At 38.5% G+C, this 15023-nt stretch overlaps 1 protein-coding gene across 3 annotated transcripts in view; it reads left to right on the top strand.

The window, feature by feature from the left end:
• The window catches only part of LOC139167617 (lipase member K-like), a 37926-nt gene that overhangs the window by 5706 nt on the left and 17197 nt on the right, over positions 1–15023 (top strand). For 2 of the 3 annotated variants that reach the window (XM_070752271.1, XM_070752270.1), the window contains exons 2-4: positions 2934–3449; positions 7473–7503; positions 13480–13583. In XM_070752271.1, the coding sequence (XP_070608372.1) occupies positions 3192–3449; positions 7473–7503; positions 13480–13583 (393 nt within the window). In that variant the 5' untranslated portion in view covers positions 2934–3191. The remainder of the gene's footprint in view (positions 1–2933; positions 3450–7472; positions 7504–13479; positions 13584–15023) is intronic. The other variant, XM_070752273.1, reaches the window with a different exon arrangement.

Genomic DNA, 15023 nt, shown 5'->3' with positions numbered 1-15023 from the left:
ACTTGGAAAACATTCTTCTTTGCAGAGAGTAACAGTGAAAGAGCTGAAATAAACTTACTCAGAGCAAGTTAGAGTAATGAAACAAATCCTGCAAAGACTTAGGGCTTGAAAACATTCTTCACAGAGAGTAACAAAGAGCTTGGGTACATTAATAGCACCTGGTTAGGTCGGGAGAGAAATATCTGGAGCAAGTAAATGAAAAAACCCCCTACAAAGACAGGTTTTGGAATACATTGTTGGAAGAGATTAACAATGAAAGAGCTTGCAAGTGGTAAGAGCACCTGGTTAGGGCTAGAAAGAAACATTTGAAGCAAACAGAGAATGAAAAAAAATCAAAGGCAGGGTTTGGAATACATTATTGGCAGAAATTAACAATGAAAGAGCTTGCAAGTGGTAAAAACTGGGAACATCGTTAGCATCTGGTTAGGGCTAGAAAGAAACTTACTCAGAGTAAGTTAGAGTAATGAAACAAACCTTGCAAAGACTTAGGGCTTGGAAAACATTCTTCCCAGAGAGAAACAATGAAAGAGGCTGCAAGGTAAGAGCTGGGAAGATTGTTAGCAGTTAGTTAGGGTTGGGGAAAAAGCTACATTCAGTGTATAAGAGGCACCCTAATTATCAGCCTTTTGGGGGGAGGAAAAAGGTGTGTCTAATACACCGAAAATTATGGTATTAATAATTAGAGGAACCCACCCCTGGAAAATACACAGGTGGGTTAGAAGTATTATTTATTTATCCATTTGTTAGCTTTATATCCCGCCTTTCCTGAAGGAGCTGAAAGTGACAACACCCTGCCTGCTCGAGCTGTCCTGCTCTCAATCTGGCCAAACAGCCCAGAGAGGTGGCCAATGTAGCAGACGGCCAGGTGGCATGCCAGTCTCCCTGGCCTGCTTGAGCTGCCCTGCCACAGCCAGAGTGGGAGCAGGGTGGCTTGAGCAGGGGGATGGCAGGCGCATCTCCTGGCTGAGCCAGCACGAGAAGCAGCTCAAAGAGGTGGCCGATGTAGCGGATGGCCAGACACTGCATACGGATCGTCTTCCGCTGGCAGGCATTCTGCCGCTGCCCACCGGCCAGCCGCACTTGCTTGCCAGGCCCGCTCTGGAGGATTTTTTCCTACTGGCAGCTCCCTGTCAGGACTGACCACCACCACCGCTGCTGCCATACCTTGCAGGACCCAGCCCTGCAGCCGATGGCCAGCCCCAGGGGCACCTCACACCTGCCGGATGAGCACCACGCTAGCTGTTGTGGTTGGCTCTGGGCCAGCTCCTGCTCCAAGAACTGTGGGGGTTGATGTGAACAAATCCTCCCATTGTCAGAGGGCCGTTTTGCTGCCGGCTGCTTCAGACAGTGAAGCGTCTGGGGAGGATTCTGAAAGGGAAGTGGGGTCGATGGAGGAGGTAAGGACAGGCAGCCCATTAGATAATTGCCCCGTTAGTGAATCATCTTATCTTCATTAGATTCTGAAGGGGAGACATTCATAGATGTGCACAGACACAGTTGTCACTATCATCAAACAGATAAACTTCCACGTCCAGAGGCAGCAACGCTGGCTATTTAACAGCAGCCCCATTAGCCTAATTACCCCGGCCACAGGTGATCTCCCTTATTTCCTGTAATATTTACACAGTTGTTCTTTCCTTGACAACTGTGTTTTACATCAGGATTTCACAAGGACCTGTTTCAAGATTTTTCCAGGACTCTTGGACTAACTCAGTTAGGTTTTTGACTCAAGGACTCTGAAAGGGGGTAGCTGTGACGTCTTCACAGCTGCCTTTTATCTGCTCTGTTTTTGTTTTGTGTTCCTCACAGCGTTCAAGGCTGTTGACTCGTGGGAGAGCACTTTAACTGACTAACAGTGTGTTTGGAAGTATTTTCCTTTCAATAAAACAACTTTAGTTCCTTTACAAACGTGTGTGTTTGAATTTCTCTTTTTGGACTTAATTGGGGGCTCGCAATGAGAAGCCCGGCAGAACACTAGCAGGGAGTGCTGTTGCTGCTGCCTGGAGCGATGAGAGTCGGCTTCCACACATATGCAGAACCAGAATGTCACATGCATGGCGGGCAGTGATGGACCTGCGTGCTGTTCCATGCCGTTCCACTTGTTGCCCAACCCTGCTTCAGTGTTGGAAAAATACATTTAGGAGTGGATTGAAGACCTGAAGTTATTTGGCTTTAGAAAGAAATGCTTACAAACATAAATTATGTAGGGAGTGACTGTACTGTAGTGAATTATGATATGAAACTATTGCAAACAATGCTGTAACTATAGAGATCATTTTATATTTATACACATAACTGATGTAAAAGAAAACACAAAATGACTTTTTATAATTCATTTTTTTCTTTGTTTTGTGCTTTTTTGGTCCTTGCTATTATTTTTTTCATTTCTCCTATTTTTAATTCTAATATTAGATCTTGCTAATTTTTATTCTTTATGAAAAGTTTAATTAGTTTTAATTAATTAATTTAATTAATTTAATTTGTTCTTTGTTTAATTAGAAAAGTTATTAAAATATTGGACAAATATGTACATACCTGTGCATGAGGATATCTATGTGTAAGTTGTGTATCTTTTGTATTTTTTTCTTTTTTCTTACAAAATGTTTCATTTTGATGAACGAATACCGTACATTATACATAGAATACTAATTAAATAATACATTGTTTGATAAATTCACCCCTCCCCACAACTCCCTCCTCCCCCAGTTTTGAATTTGAAAGACTTTATCCTTCCAAAAAGCATTTAAAACGTATTCGGGTGCAATTCTGGGCTGTTTAGCTGTGGTGCCAGATCTTTTTTAGTTTAGTTTAAGATCGGCAGCCCTGTAAAAATTAGAAATACTGTAAATAAAATTAAAAATCTCATTTCAGGCATTGGCTGAGTGTGAAACTGCTATTTCTGTATGAAACATGTAATTTTAATTCTTTTTCAGAATATTTTGAATCCAAGTGGATTGCATCTACCTTGAAAGACCTGCCTCATATGTAATACACTCTGAATGATTGCAACAGCCTGTTTTGCTTCCTAAATCTGCTATTTTGTACTTAAAAATGGAACATCTTGAATTTGAGCTAGAGCTAACAGTTTTACAGACAAGTAGTATTACAAGACTTACAAGACTTTATTTAGTGACCGTTAAAAGCAGTGATGGACTACCATTCCTGGAGCCCTGACTTCGCTTCCCCTCCTCATGCCCATCCTGCCGCAAGCGCCCCGGCTTCGCTTCCCCGCCCGGCGCCCATCCTGCCGTGAGCACCCTGGCTTTGCTTCCCCTCCCCACGCCCGTCTTGCTGGTTGCACCCCGGCTTCGCTTCCCCACCCAGCACACGTCCTGTCGCTTGCAGCCCGGCTTCGCTTCCCCGCCCGGTACCCATCCTGTTGCAAGTGCCTCGGCATCGCTTCCCTACCCAGCGCCCGTCCTGCCGCAAGCTCCCCAGCTTCATTGAAAGTAAGTAAGCCATGCAGCCAGAGCTCAGACAGGGCGCTGTTGCTACTGGCCCCAGCTGTCACTCTAGGTGCCACAGCAGGATAATCTCACATGCAAATCCTAGTGGCAGCGAGATTTGGGCAAAAATTGCCCCCAAAAGGTAATTTTTACTAGAATCATGCTGTTTGCGCATGCATGGCACGTGCACGCCCAGCGGAAATGGAGTTAGGCTACGGGCTCCATTTCCACTGCTGGAACGGCATTCCCGAGTCTGCCCCATTCCTGGTGGGGCCCACCCCTGGTTAAAAGTTACAACAGCACTGAAAAAGGTAACTTAGGACCATTTTTCACAGTTACAACTTTTGCAGCACCCCCATGGTCACATGAACAAAATTCAGATGCTTGGCAATTTGTTCATATTTATGACGGTTGTTGTGATCCAAGGTCTTGGGGTCCATTTTGTGACCTTCTGACAAGCAAAGTCAATGGGAAGCCATATTCACTTAACAACCGGGGTTGCTAATTTATCAACTACAGTAATTCACTTAACAATTAAGGTGGTCGTAAAATGGGGGGAAAAACCACTTGTATGTCTCACTTAACAATATACCTTTTGGGCTCAATTGTGATCATAAACCAAGGACGAATTGTTCAAGGGAAAGCTTCCAACATACAGAGCACATTGCTCTGGCACAAAGGGATCAGGGCCATACATTAAGTTGCAGCTCAAAAGATCTATTGCTCATGCCTACATACAAGGCTCTAGTCAACTAACATTCATTCTATTATAGAGACAGGATAGCTCAGTGTTTAAAATGCAGTACTGCAGGGCTAACTCATTGCTCATTCCATGAGTTTGATTCTGAGTGGCTCAAGGTTAATTCAGCCTTCCATCCTTCTGAGGTCAGCAAAATGTGGAGCCAGATTGTTGGGGTCAATATGCTGACTTTTTAAACTGCTTAGACAGGGCTGTAAAGCATTGTAAAACAGTATATAAGTCTAAGTGCTATTGCTATTGCTACTAAATTGTCAATGGAATTCCAGGGGGCTTGGACCTGGATTTTTGTGGCAATGTAACAACTCTAAGCCCCTCAGTTCTGCCTGTTTTTCTCCCATATCTTTGCTAGCTCGCTAGAACCAATGGTGGGTATTGAGAATCTATAGGATGAAGAATGCAGCATTGTAATGATTACCTTGCTGCATTGAATATTGATAAATCACAAACTCTATCCACCATCTTGTAGTTTGGATACTCCCTCGGGCACTGCTGGCTGCCTCTAATAGGAAGTATTTTTCCAGAACCATCTGCTTTCCAATCCTTGGTAAGCCTAATATAGCAAACTGAAGAAGCCAGTTTGGTAGAAGGCTCCATGTTAATACATAGACCTGTATGAGTGGATGGCTATCTTTCACCATTCTTTCCTGAATAGTTAACTAACTGGTTATTAACCAGAAAGAAAACATTGCAAGTTTAATAGGAATGATTTAGAAACTGATAATATGCCTTTTGTAAATGATATGAATCTTTTAAAATACAGCTAAGCACAATGACTTGCATTTTGCTATTGTTATTGTTTTCTAAATGGGCTGAGTGAAAACATTGTTTCAAAAGTAAGAAAAGCAAAGAACACCTTTGACGTATGAACTGACCTTTATGTGAAGCACACTATTTGAAAATGTTAAGCATATTTGTCAAATAAAAAACCTTCCTTAAACATCTTGTAATTATTGCTAAATACCAGCTATAAAATATTAAGATTATAGTCTTAAATAAGATTATTCATTCAGATCAAAATTAATTTCTACCCAAAGACAAATAAGAAATAACACAAGAATTATAATGAACGCATTAGAGTATTATGAAGCCCATCCAGAAAACAACTAGCACTAATATTGGTTGATGGACAAAAAGCTTTTGATAATTTAAATTGGCAGTTTCTTATCACACAATTAACCACTATGAAATTTGGAGAAGAATTATTAGAATGATACTAATTGGAGAATAATACTAATTGGAGAACCAACAGTTAAAGTCAACATAAATAATGGGGTTAGGCAAGGATGTCTACTACTATTTATTCTCTTGTTAGAAGTTTTGTTGAAATAGATTAGGGAAAATCAGGAAGTAAAAGGGTTAAAACTAGAAAAGAAGAGTATAAAACACAGGCATTTGCTGAAGATATGGCTTTTATAATTGAGGATATCCTTGAAACAGAAAATATTGGCCAATGAAATTGATTTGCGGGAACTGGTGGACATTGGGACAAGGTAAGAGGATATATAATCAGTAGAATTCAAGACCAAGCTACAAGAAATAAATTGGAATCACTTTATTTATTTATTATTTGGATTTGTATGCCGCCTCTCTCCGAAGACTTATAATATGTAAATAGATATATTGCTCTTGAGTTAAAATGGTATATATAAAATATGCCCCCATTCTGGTGGAGGGGTACAAATGTTGTCTGGTAGTGGGCACTAATCACTGAGCACTTGTATGTTGTGTGTGTGTGTTTTATATTTTAAAATCAATTTAAAAAAATTAAAAGAAACAGGGAAAATATTAATTCAGTAAATAGAGGAATTTGGTAAGGTCGCAGGCTTAAAAATAAACAAAAAGAAAAAGAAAATAATAGCCAAAAATCTTACCTAGGACCAAAATGAGGAACCAGAGAGGATATTGGAATTGCAAATAGTTAGAAAAGTAAAATATCTTGAACCTTGGTTAACAGCGAAATGTTCTTCCATAAAAGAAGATAATTATTCAATATTATTACTACAAATTCAAAAAGACTTGGAAAATTGGGCAAAATTATCTCTGGTTGGAAGAATTGCAACTTTGAAAAGGGAATATTTTACCAAAATTTCTATACTTATTTCAAACTGTTCCAATAACACTAGGTAAATTTTATTTGTAGAATTAAATAAAATAATTTTAAATTTTATTTGTTGTGGAAGAATGCTAGAATAAAACGAAAACTTTTACAGGACTGTAGAACTAAAGGTGGCTTTGGTGTCCCATATTAGGAACTCTATTATCAGGCAGCTGGTAGAAGGAAGGTTGTGTGGCTCTGCAAGCCTCCAAAATGTGGATCCCCTTTTGGCAAGGGTGGCAAATGACCTCTTTAAATTTGCGGACTACTCTGGCATGTCCTCCTAGGCATCCGGCACATTATGGTTGCCTCTGCTCAAAGTCTCTAGGGCCTCACCTTTCTATTTGTATAGGATGCATGTGGTCATTGTCATCTGATTCTTCCTGGGATTCAGTCATCCAATCAGTCTGCCTTTGGGTGCGATGGACTCCACTGGATCTCCAGATGTCAGCTGCAGAATTGTCTGATGACTCTTGCTTCCTCAAATTAATTAACAAATTAATGATGAAATTAAGTGATAGAGAAGAAACAGATAAAACATGGAATAGATGGTATAACTGATTCGAAAAGAAAAGTAAAATCAATGCATAATGAATGTATGAAAATGTTAAAAAGTGAATATATATATATAGAGAGAGAAAGTGTAAATAGATGTGTAAATATTGTATATATTATATAAAGGAGTAAATATGAAATAAGAAGGTATATGTATAAAACAAAATGCCATAAAATGGATAAGGAGGAATTAAGAAGAAATTCTGATAATAGAAAGCGGTAATAGTGTAATTGTGATTTTAAATGTTAAAATGTTGAATAAAAAGTAATAAAATAAAAAATCTTCCTTAAACATCTCAGAATTATTTCTGGATGAAGAAATAAGAACTGAACACAACCTGTTTTGATTAAGATTTACAGGGATGTAAATCTCTCATCTGGTTTGTTATTTGTAGGACTACAATATTAACAAAGTTAAAAATTTGACCTTTTACATTCCTTTTCCTATTCTATCCCAATCTACAGTTAAAATATAAAGAGGAGTTTATCAAGAAGAAACGATCATTTGCCCAAACTAACCATTAAGAAAGAACTGTGACTCCACTTTGTTCTGATATAATCTGTATTATTTCTGCTCTGCTTTTATTCACTTAACTTATTTTTCTGAATCTGGCAGGCTGGACCTTCCAAGCAACTGATATTCTCTGGTAAGTTCCTTTGAACTATCCAAGCTGAATATAAATGCATATATTATTATATTATATATATATTAACAATATTAACAATGTAATATTATAAATTATTACAAATCGATATTACATGGCATTTCTTTATGATTAATATTGTATATAGAAAAATAACTATAGGTACTGAAAGGTTTTTCTCTATCTTTGCACAAACTAATGAATTAGACAGAGGGTCCAATTACACATAAATATCTATTAAAATAGCAATTGAATGGATACATTTATAATTAAATTGCAAGCATAAGAATCAGGGTTCCTATGAATGCAAACTTAAATTCCTGAAATTGACTTCCAAAGATTGCTGAGTTGATTTTAGGCAAAAATATGTTGCTGGGTACTCTATATTTTGATAATAATGTAGAAAATGTATGTGTGCGAAAATGATGCATATCTAGCCTATGCATCCAAAGCAAACCTTTATGAGAATTTTAATGATTTATAATGAAAACATTCACTAGGCTAAGAAATTGAAACCAAGATGCACCATTTCTTTGGCCATTGCAGATATTTTCTTAGTTTTTAGAATACTGTAATTACTATTTTTATTCTAAATGCTTTTATATCTTTGATGGAATAGTTTTAACTGAAGTTTTAATTGAATTATTTCAACCTCTGGTCTTTGGTGAGTATTTAATTAAAGCAAGAGAAAATTTAGTGAACTTGCTTCTGAATCTTTAGAATAGAATTCAAAATACTGGTAATTACTTATAAATCATAGTACAGTAATACCTCGTCTTACGAACCTAATTGGTTCCAGGGGGAGGTTTGTAAGACGAAAAGTTCGTAAGACGAAACATTGTTTCCCATAGGAAACAATGTAAAATCAATTAATCCGTGCAACAACAAAAAAATGCAAAAAACCGCCACCGCCCGGCTGTCACCTTTTGAAACAGCCGGGGGTGCTTCCCAGCATCCTCCTGAACCCGAACGCCAAACCCGAACTTCCGGGTTCGGCTTTCGGGAGGCCGCCGAGAAGCCCCCCGGCTGTTTTAAAAAGTGACAGCTGGGCGGCGGGGCTTCCCAGCGGCCTCCCGAACCCGAACTTTTGCCGAACTTCCGGGTTCGGCGTTTGGAAGGCCGCTGGGAAACCCCGCCGCCTAGCTGTCACCTTTTAAAACAGCCGGGGGGCTTCTCGGCGGCCTCCCGAACGCCGAACCCAGAAGTTCGGGTTTGGCGTTCGGGTTCAGGAAGATGCTGGGAAGCCCCCCGGCTGTTTTAAAAGGTGACAGCCAGGCGGCGGGGCTTCTCGGAGGCGTCGTCGTCGGGTTCGTAAGAAGAAAAAAGTTTGTAAGAAGAGGCAAAAATTTTCTGAACCCCGGGTTCATATCTCGGGTTGTTCGTAAGACGAAGGGTTCGTATCATGAGGTACCACTGTATCTAATATCTAGAGATAATTTGGATCTGGTTGCCATAATTGAGACATAGTTTAAGGACTTCAATGAATGGGAAATATCCATACCAGGATATACATTGTATAGGAAGGATAGAATAGAGAGAAGGGGAGGTGGAGTAGGAAAGTAGGTGTAGGTGGAGTTAAGGAAAGTCTAAAAGCAACACTAATTCAAAATACATGTGAAGAGCTGGAGACTCTCTGGGTTTGCATGCAAACTAAAGAGGGTTCTGTCATTAGATTTGGGGTGATCTATAGACCTCCAGGAAAATCTGAGGATTATGACAACAAGATGGTGGATGAAATTTCCCAAAACATGCCTAATGTTGACTGGAATATCCCCAGTGTCCTTACATGCACAGCTGGTTAAGACACTGACTAGAGGGGAGAATATTGTAGATTTAGTTTTTACGAATGGGAATTGGGTTTCAGAGGTTAAGGTGGGAGAAAATTTAGGTTGCGGTGACCATCTATGTTTGTGGTTTGATGTAAAAACTGATTGTGAGCAATCCTATACTGCAACCAAAATATTGGATTTCAGAAAAACAAATTTTAATGCAATGGGGGAATATTTAAATAATGAATTAAAGGGGAGGGATAAAATGGCATGAGCGAGCACCCAGTGGACTGTATTTAAAAAGGCCATCTTAAAAACCACTGTACTGTATGTAAGGCAAATAACTAAAGGAAAAAGGAAAAAGAAACCGCTATGGTTTAGCAATGATGTAAGGGTTATAGTCAATGAAAAAAAGGCTGCCCATAGGAGGTGTAAAGAGTCTGGAAGTATAGCTGGCAGAATGAGACAGAAGGAGGCGAAATGAGACAGATAATATATGCTGCTAAAGCCTCAAAAGAGGAAGAAATTGCCAAATCTGTGAAGAAGGTGGATAAAACTTTCTTCAGATATATTAGTGATAGGAAGAAGAAAAACTGCAGCATCACAAACCTTAGTACTAGGGATAATACACACATTGATGGGAATAAGGAGATTGCTGACCATTTGAATAGCTACTTCTGTTCAGTTTTCTCAGAAGGCAGCTTATAATATTATACTTTGGATGGACATTGCTTCCAGCTGTAGGAATTCAGCTCCAGTGATCTCAGAGGCTGATGTCTTAGAAGAACTTGAATGATTACAGACAAATAAGGCAATGTGTCCAGATGGCATCCACCCCACAGTTCTTAAGCTGTTCTGTTTATACTATTCCCGGGTCTATTTGACCCGGACCAAAAATGGTTTATTTTAGGTACTTAAATTTGGTCTTTTTGAAAACTCTTTTCACTGGGAGTCTAATTTGAACATTTCTGCACACAATGAAATGAAAATTGAAATGAAAAAAAATAATGCTTATATTTTTATTTTGCTCATAAATGCCCCCCCCCCCATTTTTGTGAATTTTCTTTCAATTTATAGATAGTTTAGCCTGCAAACTGCATAAAAGTTTATTAAATATGTTGTGGGATTACTAGTTTGAACATTTCTGAACATAATTATATGAAAATTGAACTGAAAAAAGTTATGCTTATTTGTTTATTTTGCTCATATTCAGAAATGTTCAATCTAGTTTCCCAAGTGAAATTTTTTTTCAAAAAAGTTGGAACTGGCAGGCTAAAAAAAAAAGTAAAGTGACAATATTGAACACAGCCGAAATGTGGTTGGGGCTTTTTGAGTGAAATAAACATATAAGCACCAATTAGAAATCTTTGGGAATATTTTTCTGATGATCAGCAATGGTCAGTTTAGTAAATCAATGCCTAGGTTATTAAAAATATTTCAGATTTGGAGCCTAAAAAAAAAGTAAAATGAAACTGATTGCACACAGCCGTGGGAGGGGGGGAGGTCCTATTTCTCAGCAAAATAAACAAGCATCAATGTTTCCACTTCAATTTTCATATCATTATGTTCAGAAATGTTCAAACTAGTAATTCAATGCAAAGGGTTTTAATAATATTTTGATTTTGGAACCTGAAATATATATAAATAGAAAAAATTGCACACAGTGGAGGGGGGAATTTATGAGCAAAATAAACAAATAAGCATATATTTTTTCAGTTCAATTTTCATAGCATTATGTTCAGAAATGTTCAAAATAGTAATTTAATGCAATTTTTTTTAAAAAAAGTTGCAACTGGCAGGCAAAAAAAACACCTTAAAGTGAAAATGGTTGCAAACAGCCGGGGGGGGGGCTTATTTCTGAGCAAAAAACCCCCAATAAGCATAATTTTTTTCTGTTCATTTCCATTTTTGTAATGATCAGGGATGTTCAAACTAGTAATCCCACACCAAATTTAGTAAGATTGAACGCAGTTTGCATGCTAAACTATCTATAAATTGAAAAAAAAATCACAAAAATAGGGGGTGCGGGCTTTTATGAGCAAAATAAAAATATAAGCATTCATTTTTTCATTTCAATTTTAATTTCATTGTGTGCATAAATGTTCAAACTTCCCAGGGAAATATGTTTTCAAACAGACCAAATTTAAGTACATTAAATAAACCATTTTCGATCGGGGTCATATTGACCAGGAACAGTACAAGTGTGAGGTATTTTGTCCCTAACATGATGCAAAGTCATGAAATTTCAAGTTTCAGATATGCAGGAATTTTTTTTTACAAATTTCGATTTGGGTCATATAGAACCAAACAGAACAGTAAAGAACTCAGATATGTGATTGCTACCCCCATGACAGATTTGTTTAACCAATCCCTTTTAACAGGAGATATTCCTGATGATTGGAGAATGGCCAGTGTTGTGCCTATCCACAAGAAGGGCAGTAGAGAAGAAGCTGGTAATTATAGACCAGTTAGCTTGACATCAGTTATAGTTAAAATGATGGAGAATCTACTCAAAAAGAGGATAAATCAGCACCTAAAACCAATAACTTATTGGACCCAAACCAGCATGGCTTTACTGAGGGCAAATCATGTCAGACTAATCTCACTGATTTCCTTGACTATGTCACAAAGGTGTTGGATGAAGGTGGTGCCGTGGATATTGACTATCTGGACTTCAACAAAGCCTTTGATACAGTTCCACATAAAGAGCTGATAGATAGGTTAATGAAGATTGGATTTAATCCCTGGATAGTTCAGTGGATTTGCAGCTGGCTGAAGCGTAGATATCAGAGGGTTGTTGTTAATGGCAAGTATTCTGAGTAGAGCCTGGTTACAAGCGGTGTGCCACAAGGGTCTGTTCTGGGTCCTATTCTTTTTAATATCTTTGTGAGTGACATAGGGGAAGGTTTGCCTATTTGCTGATGACTCTAAAGTGTGCAATAGGGTTGATATTCCTGGAGGCGTCTGTAATATGGCAAATGATTTAGCTTTACTAGATAAGTGGTAAAATCAATGAAAACTGTAGTTTAATGTTTCCAAATGTAAAATAATGCACTTGGACAAAAGGAATCGTCAATCTGAGTATTGCATTGGCAGTTCTGTGCTAGCAAAAACTTCAGAAGAGAAGGATTTAGGGGTAGTGATTTCTGACAGTCTCAAAATGGGTGAACAGTGCAGTCAGGTGGTAGGGAAAGCAAGTAGAATGCTTGGCTGCATAGCTAGAGGTATAACAAGCAGGAAGAGGGAGATTGTGAACCTGCTGTATAGCGCGCTGGTGAGACCACATTTGGAATACTGTGTTCAGTTCTGGAGACCTCGCCTATAAAAAGATATTGATAAAATTGAACAGGTCCAAAGACGGACTACAAAAATGGTGGAATGTCTTAAGCATAAAACTTATCAGGAAAGACTTAATGAACTCAATCTGTATAGTGTGGAGGACAGAAGGGGAAGGGGGGACATGATCAAAACATTTAAAAATGTTAAATAAGGTTCAGGAGTGTTCTTAATAGGAAAGTGAACACAAGAACAAGGTGGCACAATCTGAGGTTAGTTGGGGGAAAGATTAGAAATAACGTGAGACAATATTATTTTACTGAAAGAGTAGTAGATGCTTAGAACAAACTTCCAGCAGACATGGTTGGTAAATCCACAGTAATTGAATTTAAACATGCTTGGGATAAACATATATCCATCCTAAGATAAAATACAAGAAATAGTATGAGGGCAGACTAGATAGACCATGAGGTCTTTTTCTGCCGTCAATCTTCTATGTTTCTATCATTTCATGGCTTAGGCCTGGTTTACTTGTGGGGATGTTTCTTCCTAGTTACATGTACCAATCCTATTGCTTCTGATGGGACAGGAATGCTATGGGTCCTGTCCAGGAGTGTTATTTGGCAAGAGCTGGACATACAGCTTTTTGTATGTTGTAGTATTTAGCCTATAGAACATCATTCTTCTGGAGTTTAGACTTTCTTCAAGATGTTAGGACTGGTTTTGCTACTGAGTTTTAACCCCAAGTATGTGACTGAGCCTATACCATGCTTATGATAATTGATGGATTGGTTAATTTTTTTAAATCTCATATACGTTATTTATTTACTATTGTTTTTATTCTGCTTTTAATTATTGATAGCTCCCCAGAATCTTGCATTTAAGATGGGTGGCTTGCAAATCAAATAAAGCCCCCCAAATCTTCTAATTACAGGTAAACCAAATATGTGGCTGGTTCTGATTTTACTTTATTGGCCTGTATTAGTGGAAGGAAACATTTTGAACCTAAATATTAATCCTGAAGCCAGACTGAATTCAGTAAGTAACTTCTCCAATAATTTTTTTTCAGAACTGCCCATTCTATTGGAACAATGCTGAAGCAAGGGTGACGTCTAAAGAAGAAGACATTGCCAAATCTATAAAGAAGGGGGATAAAACCTTCTTCAGATATATTAGTGATAGGAAGAAGAAAAACTGCAGCATCACAAAGCTTAGTACTGGGAATAATACATACAATGATGGGAATAAAGAGGTCACTGACCATTTGAATAGCTACTTCTGTTCAGTTTTCTCAGAAGGCAACTTACAATATAATACTATGGGTGGATATAGCATTGCTTCTAGCTATGGGGATTCAGCTCCAGTGATCTCAGAGGCCGATGTCTTAGAAGAACTTGAAGGATTAAAGACAAATAAGGCAATGGGGCTAGATGGCATCCACCCCAGAGTTCTTAAAAAAACTCAGATTTGTGATTGCTGCCCCCCTGACTGATTTTTTTAACCAATCCCTTTTAACGGGAGATGTTCCTGATGATTGGAGAATGGCCAGTGTTGTGCCTATCCACAAGAAGGGCAGTAGAGAAGAAGCTGGTAATTACAGGCCAGTTAACATGACATCAGTTATAGTTAAAATGATGGAGACTCTACTCAAAAAGAGAAGAAATCAGCACCTAACAATCAATAACATATTGGGCCCAAATCAGCATGGCTTTACTGAGGGCAAATATGTCAGACTAATCTCACTGATTTCCTTGACTATGTCACAAAGGTGTTGGATGAAGGTGGTGCCGTGGATATTGACTACCTGGACTTCAGCAAAGCCTTTGATACGGTTCCACATAAAGAGCTGATAGATAGGTTAGTGAAGATTGGACTTAATTCCTGGATAGTTCAGTGGATTTGCAGCTGGCTGAAGCGTAGATATCAGAATGTTGTTGTTAATGGCAAGTATTCTGACCACAGCCTGGTTACAAGCGGTGTGCCACAAGGGTCTGTTCTGGGTCCTATTCTTTTTAATATCTTTGTGAGTGACATAGGGGAAGGTTTAGCAGGGAAGGTTTGCCTATTTGCTGATGACTATAAAGTGTGCAATAGGGTTGATATTCCTGGAGGCATCTGTAATATGGCAAATGATTTAGCTTTACTAGATAAGTGGTCAAAGCAATGGAAACTGCAGTTTAATGTTTCCAAATGTAAAATAATGCACTTGGGGAAAAGGAATCCTCAATCTGAGTATTGTATTGGCAGTTCTGTGCTAGCAAAAACTTCAGAAGAAAAGGATTTAGGGGTAGTGATTTCTGACAGTCTCAAAATGGGTGAACAGTGCAGTCAGGTGGTAGGGAAAGCAAGTAGAATGCTTGGCTGCATACCTAGAGGTATAACAAGCAGGAAGAGGGAGATTGTGATCCCGCTGTAAAGAGCACTGGTGAGACCACATTTGGAATACTGTGTTCAGTTCTGGAGACCTCACCTGCAAAA

This window comes from Erythrolamprus reginae, chromosome 5, assembly GCF_031021105.1.
Source record: "Erythrolamprus reginae isolate rEryReg1 chromosome 5, rEryReg1.hap1, whole genome shotgun sequence".
In the NCBI taxonomy this organism is placed as follows: Eukaryota; Metazoa; Chordata; class Lepidosauria; order Squamata; family Dipsadidae; genus Erythrolamprus; species Erythrolamprus reginae.
The sequence above is the reverse complement of the archived record's forward strand: the minus strand, read 5'-3'. Positions and strand labels throughout refer to the sequence as shown.